Source organism: Natator depressus, chromosome 7 (genome assembly GCF_965152275.1).
Source record: "Natator depressus isolate rNatDep1 chromosome 7, rNatDep2.hap1, whole genome shotgun sequence".
Lineage (NCBI taxonomy): Eukaryota > Metazoa > Chordata > Testudines > Cheloniidae > Natator > Natator depressus.
In genome coordinates this window covers 44,616,296-44,634,525 of record NC_134240.1, presented here as the reverse complement: position 1 = coordinate 44,634,525, position 18,230 = coordinate 44,616,296, and the positions used below count along the sequence as shown (strand labels likewise).

Genomic DNA, 18,230 nt, shown 5'->3' with positions numbered 1-18,230 from the left:
AGAAGGGAAAACCTATAATGGCAGCAGGCCGTAAAAGAAACCCAGTTTGGGAATATTTTAATGAAGTTCCTCTACCTGTGGGTAAGACAGGCATGGGTGCAAAATGCAAACAGTGCAATAAAGAAATGCAAGGCCTGGTTGCCCAAATGAAACATCATCATCATAAGTGTTCCTTCTCAGGAGGAAGATGCATTGAAAGACGATGAAAGGAACATACATGTCTGATCATACAGGCTCTTCAGGTTGGTAAAACTTTTTTATTTCATACTTCTTTCTTAAGGACTGCCTGTCTTCCTTCTGGACTATTCTTGAATTCTCATGTTTGAGCAAAAAATATAGTTGTTACTCTATGGTACAATCATTTTAGATGCAGTTGTGATAAAAAAATAAATAGCTGAAATAGGCAGGCAGATCTTCCTTTTACAATTTCACCTTTAAAGTAGTACTGAGCGTCAGTGAATGCAATGAGTAATACTAAATGAGCAGTATGGTAATAATAATTAAATAACCGCATTGACTTATTTTCTTTAGGAGAATCCATCCTCAACATACAGTATTCTGAAGACTATCCACCTTCCAGATCACCATCATTTTCTATAGTTTCAGAGTTATCTGCCAATGACACTGTTTCAGTCACATCATGTATGTCACATAGCCACAGTATATCACCTATAGCAAAAAGAAAAAAAAATCTCCATCATCCAGAAACCACCATCGATAAGTTTGTGATAAGAACCAGCAGATTAGAAAAAGAGTTAATTGATGAAAAAATTGCCTGGTTTGTTTATGCAACAAACTCTCCTTTCCATTTGATTGAGAACCCACACTTCATTAATATGGTTCAGTCATTAAGACCAGGATACAGTGCACCCAACTGAACAGATGTCGCAAGCAAATTGCTGGATAAAGTGTATGAAAGAGAAATTGAGCAGCATGCAAAAGGTTTAGAGGGTGAAATTGTTAACCTAGGTCTTGATGGGTGAAGCAATGTCCACAATGATCCTGTTGTATGTGCTTGTGTGACAACAGAATAAGGGAATGTCTTCCTTACAGAAACAATTGATACATCAGGAAATGCATACGCAGCAGAATACTTACAAGTAGCAGCAGCAAAAGCTATAACAAACTGTGAAAAAAAATGCAAATATCTAGTATGCAGCTTGGTCACAGACAATGCTGCAAATGTATCCAAGATGAGAAGAAATTATTTAAAAGAGAGTCCCAAGATAATAACATACAGTTGCAGTGCTCATTTGATGCACCTCCTAGCCAAAGGCTTCAGTGTTCCAGAAATAAAGGCTAATGTCGTTGAAACTGCAAAATACTTCCGTAACAACCACTTTGCAGCAGCTGCTCTGAAAACAGTGGGAGGAATCAAGCTCACTCTCCCACAAGACGTGTGATGGAACTCAGGAGTGGACTGTTTTGAGCACTAGATCAAGAACTGGCCTAATCTGATGACACTTTGTGAACAAAATTGTGAAAAAACAGATGGCACTGTCACAGCCAAAGTTCTCAACATTGGGCTTAAGAGAAATGTTGAATACATGCTGAGTATCCTGAAGCCTATTTCTGTAGCCTTGAACAAAATGCAGGGAAATAGCTGTTTTATTGCTGACGCTGTTGAAATTTGGAAGGAACTGAGTGAGATCTTAAAAAGAGAAATATGCAATGATGGAGTTAAATTACAAGCATTAAAAAAACAAATGGGACAAGCACTATCTTCAGCTCTTTTTCTAGCAAATATTCTTAATACTCAGTACCAGGGTCAAACCTTAGCTACTGAAGAAGAGGAGTTGGCTGTGACATGGACATCCAGCAATCATCCCTCCATAATGCCAACTATAATAAACTTCAGAGCTAAGAGTGAACCATTCAAGAAATATATGTTTGCTGATGATGTTTTAAAGACAGTCACACCAGTGAGCTGATGGAAGTCACTTAAGCACTTGGATTCAGAGACTGTTGAAGGGATAATCTCACTTTTAACAGCAATAGCTTCTTCTGCTGGTGTAGAAAGAATAATTTTCTTCCTTTGGTCTAATTCATTCCAAATGGAGAAATCGTTTGGGACCTGAAAAAGCAGGAAAGCTTATTTTCTTTTCCAGACTACGAACAAACAGGAAAATGATGGTGAAAATGACTGAGTTAGCTGCAGAAGTCAATATTTTAAATTTCTCATGTTGACCTGGCTAACATAGTCAATTTAATTTTCGGGTTGTTTTTTTTTAAATAAATACTTCATTTAACTATTTCAGTTAAAAACAATTTTAACAAAAACAAACCTGATTTTAAAAAACCTGAATGTTTAACTACTGTGACAGGGTCCGGCCAGATGGCTACAGGAGAGTGATAGAAGGCACATATATTAGCCCTCGGTTAAGTAGGTCCCTTTTCCCTGGGTAAGGTAACAGGGAAGGTTCCAGGACAATCAGGAACTTTCTGGAAACAATTCAGACAGACAGGCTGATTAGAACACCTGCAGCCAATCAAGAAGCTGCTAGAATCAATTAAGGTAGGCTAATCAGGGCACCTGGGTTTAAAAAGGAGCGCATTTCAGTTTGTGGCATGCGTGTGAGGAGCTGGGAGCAAGAGGTACTAGGAGCTGAGAGTGAGAACGCGTACTGTTGGAGAACTGAGGAGTACAAGCATTATCAGACACTAGGAAGAAGGTCCTATGGCGAGGAAAAAGAAGGTGTTGGGAGGAGGCCATGGGGAAGTAGCCCAGGGAGTTGTAGCTGTCGCACAGCTGTTCCAGGAGGCACTCTAGACAGCTGCATTCCACAGGGCCCTTGGCTGGAACCCGGAGTAGAGGGTGAGCCCGGGTTTCCCCCAAACCTCCCAACTCCTGATCAGACACAGGAGGAGTTTACCTGGACTGTGGGTTCACAAAAACGGCCAAACTGAGGGCTGCCCTGAATCTCCGAGGCGAGCAAATCCACCAATAAGCGCAAGACCCACCAAGGTAGAGGAGGAACTTTGTCACACTACATTCAAAAATTCATATGCTTGTTTTGTCAAAATATTATGTTTGCTGTTGAAGAAAAAAAGTCCATAATACATAATGTTGTTGTTTTATTTAAATAAAACAATTTAAATGTTTGTCTGGTGATGTTCTCCTCCTAATACAGCATGGCAAGAAAATCCTCCAAATATTAACGATTAACTTGTTGAATTGGAGATAGTTCACCTCCCACTGACTTCATAAATATCTGCTTCAATTACCTGTGGTAAATAAAATAACCAAACAATCATTCATTTTCTGATATAGCTGTAAAACTAATCTGAAAAGTTTTCAGAATAAATCACTTAAAAATGTATAGTGCGTATCTTCTAAAAATGAAACCTACATCTATCTGAGTTGTGAAGAATCATAATACTCAATAGAACTAACAGGAAAATGTAAACTAAAGCCCCAGTCCTGCAAAGATATACACAATATACTTATCTTTAGACATTAGTATTTGAGTCTACTTCAGTGGGACTACTCATGTCGCTAAACTTGAGCATGTATGTAAATCTGCAACACTGGGGCCTAAGTATCCATGCAGTACTCTATGGTCCACCCTTCATGCTATGAAACCTAGACTAGACCATCCTAGATGAGCATTGCCCTTGGCTAGCCAAATCTTCCACTGCTGCCTATCCCGTCTCCCACTACCTCCAGTCAATTTTATTCCTGGTCTGATCTCTTGCCCTCTTGTATACTACTCCTCGCCACCAAATTTTGTTACCATCTCAGGTTTTCTACTGTCTTCAACATTTAAAAGCCTACTGTCCTCAGCCTCTGTGTATTTTACATTTAAGCCTAATCTCAGAATCCCATGTGCATCAACTGTTTCCATTTCATTACGGTAAACACAGTAGACTAACAGCTCTGCCAATAAATCATACTTTAAAATACTACCCTAAAGAATTACTAATGCTACTTTCTCCCAATCTGAGAAGCAGCAATTATTTAAAATATTTTAAGGGTGTCTATTGCCAGGGTGTCCAATGCCCTCTCCACTGCACCATTTTGCAAACAAGTCCAAAAAGGTAGTGGCAGTAAAACAAAATCTCAAAGAATATGGAACATTTTTCCAATCTCTTCAGTCCCTAACCTACTGCAAGGAAGAAACTAGATACGTTGCACAGCTCTAGGAAATGTATTTAAGAGTGTCTCCCTCTCCATTTCCCCCACTTACTCCACGAACATATTTATACTCTTCCCTTTCTGACTGAAGCAGCATAGTCAGAAGCACCCATTCCCACACAATGAGTAAAATAGCTGTCTTCATTTTGCTCAGATTCTGAAGTTCTATCACTTAAAATGCCGTAAAATCTGCTCTAGGATTTTTCACACACTTAAATATTCCCTTACATGGCTAGGTTGTCATACCCATGTCACTGAACTTTCTTATTAAAAACACAGCCATTACTATTTTACTTCTTACCAACTGCATGTTGGATATTTGCCATACCCATCACTTGGGCACAAAAGCATATGTAAAAGAAACTGCATGTAACTGAAACAAGTTACCTGAAGTTCTGGTTCAGTTTGTTCAAATGAAGAACCATTTGAACCACAGTGCAAGTGAGAGCGTAATAACTGATTTCCCTCTCCTTCCCAATACCAGATAATTAGCATTTCATTAAGCAACAGAGAAAGGAGGAGCCTGACTGGCTATCATTATTGGACAGGCTATTGACTAACAGAAGCTCAAGAGAGGAAGGATGGTGGAACCCCTGCTCTAAGAATGCTCAAATACAGGTCACTAGACTAATCCTAGAAGGGAGAAAGGAGTGTCTTAATTCACTTCATGTAGTTTTCCCAGACCTGAGGAGCAGCTCTGTGTAGCTCAAAAGCTTGTCTATCATCCACAGAAGTTGGTTCAATAAAATATATTACCTCCCCCACCTTGTCTCTAACTGATTAAGGTTTCCACAGAGAAGCTGCAGTGGGGTGAAGTAGTCATATGCAGAACATACACAATGTTGTTGTTTTGTTACAAAATAAAGTTGTTTAGAATATATACACTGAATGTCCCCATAGGCTTGAATTAAAATGGTATACTGCAATATAAAAAATAAAAATCAAAACAAACACACATAATTCCCCTCAATCCTTCCAATACCGACAACATCTGCATTTGGAGATCACAGCACTCATATCATTAATCATGCAAAAACTGACATGTGAGACACAACACACTCAGCAGCTATCATCAATACTTTCACCTCCTATTGTTAATGAACTTCCACCCAGTCTATTCTCACTTTATACTAATACCCTCTTCCAGGGTCCAGTCTTGGACCACTGTTCCTCTTCAAGTCTTCATGTCCTTCCTAAAATTTCTCCTCGGCACTCCACCCCACATTACAGGATACACATAATTTCCTGACAAACATATTTTAAAAAATCTTTTTTAAAAAAATAACTGAACACTACAAAATGGTTAAGGCAAATTACCTAGTACAGTTCTAGAAAGACAAGGTGGTGAGATAATATATTTTATTGGACCAACTTCTGTTGGTGAGAGACACAAGCTTTCCAGCCACACACAGCTCTTGTGACTGACATGGCCACAACTACACTAGTACATAACTGAGACGGTTTCTACATTAATCAACGTTCCCCAGCTCTCGCTCTCTCTCTCTGGTGCTGGAAATCCTGTCAATTTCCAAATACTGTAAAGTGAAGAACCTAATGAGACACAACCCAGTTAATCCTGCAAGAGGTTTACCTTGTAAAACAACAAATTCCAGCATAACAGATACAGACAATGCACAGATTTTCCCTTTTGCTACCCAGATTATTTGTGTACATAACTGGAGGATTCCTACAGTACAGAATAACCTCTCCCTGTGGACAAGCTCTTACACGTGCATAACTTTATGCATGTGAATGACATGAGAAATGTCCATAAGCACTTGCAAAATCAGAGCCTAGCTTCTCTCTCTCTCCTTGGCTAGCAGAATGCTATATTTGCTGAGGTGGTATATTTAGCAGCAGGGAAAGAGAGAGAATCAGCTACTTCCCTGAAGCATGGGTAATATCACTGCAAACTAACACAAAGGACTTTCATAGCACTTTATTAGTTTCAAAACAAAAGTTTGTACAACTTTCTTGCAGAGATACACATTTCATTAAGGTTCATAAACATGACCCAATCCCGTTTAAAATCCTCATAGTGTTGGTCTCACTGACTTATTGGAGCAGAGAATTCTACAGGTTCACTAAATATTAATAAAGTAACACGCTGTTTAAGAATGGGATTTTCCTAAGGGAGTTAGGTGTCCAAGTCCCATCATTAGGTTCCTTTGAAAACCCAATGCCCTTTAAGCGTCCTCTTGGTTTCATATTACAGCACAGGGTGAAGGGATAGATCATTTTTCACACTACCTTCATAAAAAGGCTGTTAGCTAAAGGGAAAGAGGATGGCGCATCCATGTGTTATTTTAGTTATAAACACAAACTGAACGCTGCAGGTTCTGCATGTATGCAAGTGCTTTGTTGTTCACAGAAACTTTCTTTTAAACACAGAGGACAACAGCAGTATCCTTGAGATTGGAGAGTCTGAAAGAACAGGAACGCTTCAGACTATCAAGCCAATGTCAAGCCCCGTCACCCTCCCATGTGTCAAATTTTGATTGTAAATTGATTGGAAAGGGAAGAGAACAAAATAAAAGGCTTTTACTCCTCACAAAAACAATGGAGACCTTGTACTGTAGTGTGGCTCCAGCAGGAGCTTCTACTGTGGAGAGGCAGCTGAGCCAGAGAAACCCACCCTCCCCCTCTCCCCACCTTCAGGCAATGACATCTTTGCTATTAACAACTCTGTTGCTGTGGCAACCAGACTGCTTTTGACAAAGCCACATTGACTGAAAGCAACATGTGGGAAACCGGAATCGTTATAAAGCCCTGTGAGAAATGAATTCTTAAAAGAAAAAAAATTAGGATTTTAAGTTTTTGGTAAAAACAACAAACAAGCCCCCAAACAGACACACAGACTTGCAAACAAGGAGAATGTTTTGGTAGCAGGGCTTCTATTGTGCACTAAACCCTATGGTATTGTGAACACGGCTTTAAATATCCCACAACAGTAATATCCAATCTGCCATAAACCTTAGAGAGATCCTAGATTTTCAGGATATATATGCACAGCACAGTGTGCAAGAAAGACACTAGTAGTTCACCATCCAGGCATTTCCCTCTCTCCTCTCCCTCAAAAAAATATTTAACTGAAAACCAATAATGGTTATAAGTTACCTTACCTACTCACGTGTTTGTAAGGGATAACAGAGATATTGACTCTTAGGGGCATCACGGCTAGTTCACAAGGCAAATCACTCTCAGTAGCCAAAATCTCAATGGAGAGCAACCAAATGATACCATTCTAGCTACTCTCTGTGGCTTCCAGAGATGGGGCCCTGAGTTTGTATGTTTTAGCAGTGCATTCCAACAGAATTCTGCACTTCTCAACTCCACCCTTGAAATAGGCATAATAAATCTGTCCCAGACAGTAGCTGACTCAAATGCCACAAGCTGCTTGAGGGCCTTTTACTTAACCTTTAGCACACTCAGAACAGGAATTGGGAAGACCTAATATTTTTGGGAAAAGGCCTGTGAACTGACAATAGGTCAGACCCGAGAACAGTGCAACTTTAATAAGCTTTGGCTCTTTGGCCAGCTTGGTTGTGTCTGAAATTACATTTTAAAGATGAAACATTCAGACTATTTTATCAAAAGTTTGGCATTGTTAAAGTTGCTTTGGAATAAATTAATTTTAAACATTTTGTGTTTGCTATTTCTCTCAAAGCAGTTTTTAAACGCCTCAGCATGAAATGCCATATTGTAAAGATTCAGAAAATAGGAAGCCCAGGGCCGATTAGCAGGCTGAACTAGAATTCTTTCCTCCTTTCAGTTTAGAGGTATTAAAATGCAAGGGAGTTATAGCTTAATCTCATTAAGAGAGCTTTGAATCATCTTAAATACTTAGGAAGTCTGTGTAAAAGTACCAGAATCCAGACAATTTATATGCTCTAATCCTGAGAGGCTGTTGGTTCCATTGGTTAAAAAAAGAGACGTTCTCATGGTTTTCCAGTCAAATAGGTTTCTACTCTAGTCCCATCACTGGACACATGTACACCACATTGCTGTTCAAGAAGGTTTCCATGTGGAACGTGCAGTATTAAAACCATGAAGCTGAGCAGTTCAACAAACTCTTATTGTGGCAAAAGAAATAAGGACTGCTAAACAGCAACCATTGCCATTGGTACATTACGCATAGTCCTAAACAGTTTGACTTTTTAAATTAAATACATCTTTAAGTCAGGAAAATCAAGAAAAAAAAATGGGAGTGTAGCTATTATTCCATAATATGGAACAATAAACATTTCATGCTAACAATGGCTGCTTTTCAAGAGTGAATGAAATGTAGTTCGCAAAATATTTTAGAATGGAGTGCTGTACAGATGTGAACTGATCAATTTACATCTGCTTTAAATTGGTTCACTTAATATACAATTAAAATATTAATATTAAACATTCTATGTATGCTAAGCACTTTTATCTATTAAGTGCCTTAGGTGCATGTTGGTCCCAATTACCGCAGAATGTTGCTAATCTGTGCTCCCTATCACTTTAACACAGGAAAATTGGGGTCTCTCCCCATTTTTTGGGCAGAGATTTAATAGCAGAGGGCTAGCAGGACTCCTCATTTTTCTAAGACTGCATTACTTGTACACAAGATACTGTACCATGTTTACTAGTGCACTATGAAGGAGAAACAGGCCTGAGCCTTGACATTCAAAGGAGGATGTGATTTTCCTCAAATTGCAGAAGGCTGGATCAGACGTTCCTGTTCAGGCATCCCTCTGCTGCGACGTATTACCAGACGTAATTAAAACTGGAGCAGACTTGCTAAATAAATGAACATTTTGTTATTCTAGCTTACTGGGTGCTTACATTAAAGCTGATATGGAAATCCAGTTATCTGTAATGAGATGCCCAGTCAGTGTGAATTAGTAGTGAACTACTGTCGTTAAATGGAACAGAAGGATTTAGACTATAAAGGGGGAGAGATGGGGAGAAGGGTCATCTATTCCTAAAACAGAGAGATCTTAGTCAGGTCTGATGGACAGACAGACAGACGCACATGATAAGATTTGTATCTGTAACAGTTTTTCAGATCTTCAAATCTGCTTGAAACCACAGGGACACGCCTTGATCTTCCTAAGCTTTGTTACTACACATGTCTGGATGGAACATGTTTCAGCTTGTTGGCACACTACAAGAGAACATAAAAAGCAGAGGAAGCAGCAATACAGCTTGCTTTTCACAGAGACCTTAATCGTTTTACAGCATCCCCTTTCTTTCTGCATTTCCACCTTACAGGCTTGATGAGTTAGCTTCCACCTGCTATACCCCTATTATATAACTCTTCTATGGTTAGAAATCAGCCCAGGCTGGCAATAAGCACAAGAGACCACTAGACTAACCAACTTATTTACATCTGTAAAGTGCAAGCCAATTGACAAACTCCACTGATAACCAAACCAAAACAACTAGTCCATAAGATGCAGCAGTTCTAGACCAACTGCAGACAGGTAAGTGCTTGAAGATCCTGTTATTTCAAGTAACCCATTGATTTGCAAAAAGTTTCTTGGAACAGATAAAATAATCCACTATCCACCCAGTGGATGTTTATTTTAGGTATTTCATATATGTTCTGGGCTTGGCATCTAAGAACAAAGTTCAGGGTACCAGTCTCACACTATCCATATTTTAGGTTCTACTCCAGTTCAGGTGGAATCTTCCTGAAGTATGCTTGTTTCACCCAGCATCTGCCTTCTCCCTCATCCCATTAGCTCCCTGGAACTGGAGCTTATTACATGTAATCGTTTGTGATAATGATTCTAGGAGTCCTGTACCAATGAGACAGACTGGTTTAAACAGATGGCAAGGGTTAAAAAAAAAAAAGGATGAGATTAAGATGAAGTGTCCTGTAGTCGGAAGCCCTAAAATTCCACCTACAAAACACAATCACTCTTACACCCTTCACAAAATTCCAACTCCGATAATTATATTCTGACACCCTGAATTCCCCTGCAGTTTCAGTATGACACAGCATTCTTATTTCCTGTCCTAAAATGTTGCACAGTGTTGTTTTGCACTGTTACACAGTTGGAATTCTTCACTCTAAAGGATGACTTCAATGGAAAGAGATTTAATACCAACTTCTATCAACCAGGAAACTTGCTAACATTTATCGTTCTGTATCAAATCATCAGCTGAAAATCACTTCCACATTCTTCAAGAAGCAAAGGTATTGATCCTTCACAGGAAAATGCCAGCCCAAACATCTCAGGAAAATGGCAATGATTTTATGCACTACAATCATAACCGTTGCCTACATTTGCACTTCGAAAATGCTGATTCACTGTCTTGGTCTCAGTCATGTAAAACTGCACATTTTTTGCACTCTGTAAATGCTACCCTCATATGAACTTTGTATTCTCTCTCTCAAACTTATTACCCTCTCAGGTAATAATAAAAAACGCACTTAAGAAAGCAAAGGTTACCTGCAATATAGGTAAGTTTCCTGTTGCTGAGCTGTTCTGATGTGAATTCAAGGCCTGCTTTCCCAGAAGCTGGGAATGGGCAACAGGGGATACATCACTTGATGATTATCTTTTCTGTTCATTCCCTCTGCGGCACCCAGCATTGGCCACTGTCGGACGACAGGATACTGGGCTAGATGCACCTTTGGTCTAACCCAGTATGGCCTCTCATGTTTTTATAAGTCCTTATGTTCTCAGGGCAGGATGTCTGGCCATTAGCTTATGGGGAGCCATAATCTCTAACTCTTAACTTTTCCAGCAGCCAGAAGGTGACAGCCTAGTTTGTTCTAAGCTAGAAGACCTGAGGGAGCAGGCCCATTCATACACCCAACTCACGTTGCCCTAACCAAGATGGAGGCTGTTAGTGTATAGTGTGTGTGTGTGCGCGCGCGCGCGCAGGAGGGAAAAAGTCACAGGCAGCCACTCTGCCATTTCAGTCCTTTTTCGTAGTGTATCAAAATGCTCCAACCCACCAGGATACAGTGAGAGCCCAGTGACAAAAGGAAAGAAGAGGCTCACTCCTGCTGATGCTATCCACCCCACAGTCTGAGGAAAGCTGTTTTCTCCCTCCACACAGTGCTAGGCTCCAGGGCAAGAGGAAGCAGTGCTCTAACGATCTATCTGACCAGCTTCTCATCCACTAGCAGCAGTTCATCGCCACCCTGGAACTGAGCACTGTGCAAGCACAGAAAAGTCTCCATGACCCAGAAGACCCTCCAGCCTCCTCACCTTTTTTGATCCACAATCTCCATCCTATAAACCTAAATCACATCATTCTCAGTTCCACAGAGCTTTGTGGGATAGGGTGGGTCATGGGATGATTTTTTTGACCACTTTGTGATTCTCATTCCACAGAAGAAGAAAAAAAAGCGTTGAGAACCACTGGCCTTTTTCAAGAAGGCAACTTTCAGTAACCCTCATGTTTATCATCTTTGTCCCAGGTAGAAAGCTGGCCCAGATTTCTTTATCCCCATAAGGAAAGGACATAATAGAGAGCTTGCGAGGAGAAGGGAAGTTAAGTATCAGCATTTTCTCCAAGTCTAGCTCCACAGCGAAGTAGAACTATGAAGAATGGGGTCAGGACACAAAGGAAGGGACAAAAATGCAGGAGGGCTTCTAACATCACCTAAGTTATGGAACTGAATCTAGGTTAGTTGCCTACCCAGTAGAAAAATAATAGATGTGTGGACTACTCAAAATTGCCTTCTAGAACGCCACTGTCCTGCAGACCAGTTTGTTTACTCCTCCACCCTTATTGTTTGGAAACATTGCTGTACAGCCAACGTGTCATTACACGTATAAGCAAGTAGCCAGATTAGATTTTCTTAACTGTGGCAGCAGTGTGGGTGGCATTTCAATCTAATGGAAGCAAAGGTGACAGCACTTTTAAAAAGCGTATAACAGAACACTATGCCAAGCAGAGTAAACGAAGCCACATAACACTTCAGAAAAATAAGCAACGCCACAGTTAGAGCCCCTGCAGTATCCTGGGAGGATGCCTTGTGTTTTCCCAGTCTAAAATGATTAGTGAAATTCTAACTAGTTCCAATTACAGGCATGGACTAAAGGAGACAACAGAGACCTCCCAATTATAATATGTAGTGCTTGACTGACACATGGCTCTGTGGATGAATGTTTCTGCCTCTTCAAGAGTTTTTCTCTTGAGTACCTCCGTAAAAATTCCTTCCATTGAGTAAGCTCTGTGCTGGCTTTGTTCCCTTGTGAAAGAAAACCTTCAGGCAGAAAGCAGTGCCATCTGCCAAGTCAGGGGCAGCTTTGATGGGAGAGTTTGGTGGTAAAGAGAACCTACCATTGATAAGCTCTACCTTCAGCAGCAAGAGGAGGTTTTGATTTTGTTCAGGGGGCTTGGTAACAGGGAGCAGAGAAGTAATGGAGGAAGTGGGTGCGCGCGTGCACAGGCATTATGTAGAAAACACTATGTATTATACAACACGCACAAATAAAGCCTTAAAAATACCCACCTCTGTCCCTCTTTTCAGCTTTTGGCTCCTTATACAAAAAAAGTACACACAAGGTAACGTTTGCATTTCTCTACTTTTGACATTTACATGTCAAATAGGGAGTCTTTTTTAAATAATTCATCTGCACCTACTGTTTAACCCCACCAATGTGAGACAATCACATGCAGCTTGGGAATAGAGAGCTATGTAAACTGAGAACTCTTGAGCCTATTTCCTCCAAAAGGAGGACAAGCCCTACACTGTACAATATAAAAGCAGAGTTTCTGAACAGAACATATTTCCAGAAGGTTTTACACAGCTATTTTATCTGGATGGGCTGTTCTGAGGTCCCATGAGGAGCAGGAGAGGGACTTGTGCTGCTTGGTTCAGGATCCCCGTGAAACAATGACAACATCGTCCCTGAACATTGCCACCTCTGTAAGTATCGTCAGGGCTCAATACAAGATTCTTCTGTTCAGGACAATTAAACCATTTTGTCTCTCCTTCCATGGTAATATTTTTCTTTGCCATTTTTTGGGAGTGGCTGCACTCTGAGCCATTGGGCAGTTTTACATAATTGCATAATTCATTTTGTATTCGGCACTCTGATCCATAGTGGTGAAAACTGTATACACAGAATAAGGCATCAGCTGCTGTTTTAGCTCCCCATGGCCTTTACACACATCTTAACACCTTTCTGGCCATTTCAGCAGAAAAAGGGAGCACTCCCTGAAGTGCAGACATTCCACTGGAACATAACAACAGGACTTCAGTGATATACCAGGTACATCACAGAGAATATAGTTTTGGTTGTGTATGTGTATGTGGGAGGTGAGGTAGGGGATGGGGTTTTCTGTGCCCTAAGTATGTTAGCACTGAAGGGATTAACTGATTTTTCAGCCTCATTTTTGATTACAGGGAACCTCTAAATTGGATGTCTCAGATCTCTTCCTCCATCATTAGTTCTTCCTGCTCATTAGGCAAAGGGAAGCCTGTTAAAAAGCACATTACCTTTAATTTCTGACATTCTTCTCTGTAGCTTAATCAGTATTGAATTAGCTTTTTAATATTACATCTATATCCAGGACGCAGTTTATTACACGATTCCACAGTCACAGAATTTGCTTTGAAATTCATCTATTACCACAGAACCATGCTCTAAAACAGAGACTCTCAACCTTTCCAGACTACTGTACCCTTTTCAGAAGTCTGATCTGTCTCGCATACCCCCTTACACCTCCCTTAAAAACTACTTGCTTACAAAATCAGACATAAAAATACAAAAGTGTCTCAGCACACTATTACTGAAAACTTGCGGACTTTCCATATTTACCATATAATTATAAAATAAATCAATCAGAAAATAAATATTGTACTTACAATTCAGTGTATAGTATATAGAGCAGTATAAACAAGTCAGTGTCTGTATGAAATTTTAGTTTGTACTGACTTCATTAGTGCTTTATATGTAGCCTGTTGTAAAGCTAGGCAAATATCTTGATGAGTTGATGTACCCCATGGTAGACCTCTGCGCACCCACAGGGGTACGTGTACCCCTGGTTGAGAACCACTGCTCTAGAAAGTAAGCTCACATTTTAAAAATGTCTAGCTCTTAGAGCTGCAATGAAAACCTTGAAAATGTGAGCCAAACATAAACTTATATAATGAGGCCTGCCTGAGTCTGCAGACACAGCGAAACAGCTTTGAATGTTAATTGTTCCCTTCATTTTAATGAGTTAGGTCTGAAAATTAAATAAGTGTCAATATTAACTAATTCACTACGACAGACATGGCTACAACTACACTCCATGATTCACTGCTGGTCATTTTAATCAGAAGCAACAAGCTAATGTACTTATCCAACAATCTCAAACACCCTCCTATGCCTGCCTGTGTGCCAGAAGCCTCAACATTCCCCCACCTGCCAAAACCTGCAACTCCATCCTAATAAACTTCTGCAATTCAACTATGCATTGTCAATACAGAAATCAGCATGAAAACTGAAAATGCGAGGAATGCATTAATTAGTCCCTTCGTTATTTTGAGGCCACATTTCTGTACAAATTGATGTTTTCATGTTTAATCAATTAAAAGTCTCTTTTTTAAAATTTAAATGAAACTGTCCAACCAGCATACTACAGAATGCAAGAACCTTGCTGTAGAATTCAGGTCCAGCCTGCTAGAGACAAGGTGTTGTCTATACCTCAACAAGTCATCCAGAAGATCACTAGCAGATTTGTCCTACTCTCTGCCAATGCATTCAGGGTTTGAGGGTGGGGACAGAAAAGGGTATCTGAAGTCTTCTAGATATTCTAGTTATCCCAATTAATGCAAAAGAAGCAGTACTGCATTCTGAGGCAGTTCACAGAATTTTGTTGCTTATGCTTGTTTACAGACTCACTGAAGATTAACTTTGTCACTATTAGGGTTAAATTTGTAATTAAAAAAGAAATCTTAAATACTGCACAAACCGATAGGTAAGCCCTACACTTATTAGTGCAGGTTTCCCTCTCTATTTATATAAATGACACTTATTACCCTAATATTGGCTCATCATTGGTAAGTGGGTAAACACATCTGCCCAAACCGGATATCTCTGATCTGTTTTCAGATGCCCTACTCTTTTGGAAGTAGATAAGAAAATGGAATTACTCACTCACCCTGCAATTTTTATTCAACAACTAGAAAATCTCCTTAAAGTCCTAAGAAATATTTTATAAGAAAAACAAACAGACAAATATTTGTCAGGGACTCCTTTCCATCAGAACTGTAAGTCTTGGACTCCAGGATCCAAATTGCCCTTTAGTACTTTTTTTAAAAACGGAAAACCAGAAGACTGGCAATACACATAAAGGCATCAGGCCCTAGACCTATTGCAACAGATTCCTGACTGTTGATTGCATAGTATCCATATTAAAAACCCTGGCTAAACCACTCATGGGTTGGGGTTTTTCAGTCCAGGTAGAAAAGCACAGTCAGTTATATAAATGATAATTGTTACAGAAACTCACTCAGGAACAGTCTGAAAAAGACCTCTTGAATTTGGACCAACATACCGCTACACTAGACTGTCTCTTTACATATCCAAGAATCTCTAATGCATCCATCTCTGTTTTACCTAGGTATCAACAGAAAAGATGGCCTTCTATGGGATTTTGAGAGATGAGCTTTGGCCTCAAAAATGTATACAAGGAAATGTCTACGTACCTTTAAAGCACATTTCTGCTCTGTCACCTTGTTAAAACACTCCAGTACTTTGCCATTAACACCCAAACCTAGCACCCGTTTGGAGAGCTTGTAGTCATCTGTAACTGCATGTTTTTTTATTTCTCCCCAGACATGGCCAGCTCCCCCAGGCAAGGATTTCACATTGTTCTTGCTGTCCTCATGACTCTCTGGCTGGGGTGCCTGCTCGCCCTCACTTTGTTCCATAGCACTGAGAAGTTAGAGGTTACAGAGGTAGACACCAGATCCTCAGTACGATTTCCCCCCAACTCAGCAGATCAAAGCAAGTGCTTCGAGGAGTCCATTTGGTTGTATTTCACTCAGTTTTCCTAAACAAGAACGCAAATAAATATTAGCAATGTACTTGGTAGAATCAAACTCCGCTCCTACACAAACTCCTCTCTCTCCTCCCTTCTTCGTATTTAGACATCTGGCAATACCAGACTTACAAATGACTGAAGATGGCTGTTCACATCAGAAAAGTAACTTTCACCTATCAGCATAAAGAACTTGACCAAGTTGCCTTGAATCATTTATTCACAGGTAACAGTCAATCACTATTTATCTACACTGTGGAAGAGCCTGAGGCCTGAGCCATGGACCCAGACCCCACTGTGCCACGTGCTGTACAAACACAACAAAAAGATGGTCCCTATTAGGGTAACCAGAGGGCAAGTGTGAAAAATCAGGACATGGGGTGGGGGGTAATAGGTGCCTATATAAGAAAAAGCCCCCAAAATCGGGACATCTGGTCACCCTAGTCCCTATACCCCAAGGAGCTTACAATCTCTAATAAATGTTGAAAACAGTTTTACCTATGATCTGAATATCAGCCTAACAGGACTGAACAGTGACTGAAAGGTTCAAACTCACCCAATTAATTACAGGCCTAAGTGAACCTGGTTTCAAATGAGTCACTGATCACCGACTCAGGAACAGGAATTGGTAGAGAGATAGAAGGAAGCCCTAAATAAGAGGTTGCCTAGTTGCCCTGGTACATAAGCTGGAGAAAAAGCAGGGGGGAGGGTGTCCCCAGCTGAGGGGCAATCTGACTATCCCAATGCACAGGTCAAAAGGAAGAAATTCCCAAGATATAGGATTGAACAAGTTGCTGGGAGAAGGAAGCCCCCAGCCAAGGGATTACCTGGTAATTCCAGTGCAAGAGTAGTCACTAGGTGAAGTCAGATTGGGGGGGAGAAGGACCTTAGGTGAAGAATCACCTGGCCACTCCAGTGCTGGGTCAAGAAGAGGGGCAGGTGATATCCATGTATTTCATTTCACCTAAGGATATACTTGGCTGCCCTGGTGAAGAATTCAGGGGTGGGGTAAAACATGTGAGGAGTTATGTGGCCATACTGGTGCACAGGTCAAGGGTATGGGGGAAGAAGGCCTTCAGGTGAGGGTTTACCCAGCTGCTCTATTGTAGAATTCAAGGGGGTGAAGGCCCTAGATGAGAGGTACATGACTACCCCCAATTCAGCATCCAAGATGGGGGGGGTGGTATATGTGGAAAAGCTGGCCCCAAGATGAGGTGGTAATGATTGCCCTGGTGAAGAATCACAAGTGAGAGCCCCAAAGTAAGAAGTTACCTGGCTAACCTATAGCAGACTGGAGGAGAGGAGACCTCAGGTGAGGTGTTACCTAGTTACCACAATTAGAGCACTCTGGGGCATAGGAGGAGGAGGGGAGATTAACCTGGGCTTCCTGGGGCACAGTTGGGTGGCAGGTGAGGGCCCCTCTGGGCTTCCTCTAGGCCAGGTCACAGAGGTGGGGGGGAAGGACAAAAGAGTGGGCCCACCTGGGTTTCCCCCAGGGCCCTGCCAGGTGGAAAGGAGGGGCCCAGGTGAGGGCCCACTTGGGTTTCCCCCAGGACACAGGCAAGGCCCAGGTGAGGACCCATCTGGGCTTCCCGCAGGACACAGGCAGTGGGAGGGGCAGAGCCGGGCAGGTTACCTGGCTGCCCCGCGCAGAGCTAGGGGCGGGACGGGCCCAGGTGAGCCTACCCGCCGCACTATTCGGGGGGGGGGGGGGGTTACCTTGATGTGCCCGCCGCAGGTGAGTTGGGGGGGGCGGGGCTGGTGCAGCCCCGGACCGCCTCCCGCACAGGGTCCGGCGCGGTCTGTACCCCCAGCAGCCAGGAGAGGCGGCCGCTCATGTGACGTCCCGGTCCCGCCTTCCTGCTACAGCCGGTCCCGGCGGAGACACGCGGCCCAGGGGAGTGGCAGGAGCACGTGGTGCGCCAGCTGTCGGGGAAGGGGAGGGAATGCACAGGGTACTAGCCAGGCGGGGCGGGGGCACAGGGTGCCAGCCAGCCATGGGGAGTGTGGGGGGTGGGTGATGCACAGGGTGCCAGCCAGCCAGCCATGGTGGGGAGTGGGGGGCCACAGGGTGCCAGCCAGCCGGGGCAGGGGGTATACACAGGATACCAGCCAACCATGG

The 18,230-nt window shown here is 41.8% G+C and overlaps 1 protein-coding gene across 1 annotated transcript in view; it reads right to left on the bottom strand.

Annotated features, from left to right (window-relative positions):
• Window positions 1-18,026, bottom strand: part of MAPKAPK3 (MAPK activated protein kinase 3) — a 72,190-nt gene extending 54,164 nt beyond the window's left edge. Inside the window, exons 1-2 of the mRNA XM_074958295.1 lie at window positions 17,828-18,026; window positions 15,774-16,120 (exon numbers count right to left, since the gene is read on the bottom strand). Coding sequence (XP_074814396.1) covers window positions 15,774-15,998 — 225 coding nt within the window. The 5' untranslated portion in view covers window positions 15,999-16,120; window positions 17,828-18,026. The remainder of the gene's footprint in view (window positions 1-15,773; window positions 16,121-17,827) is intronic.
• Window positions 18,027-18,230: the final 204 nt, after the last annotated feature.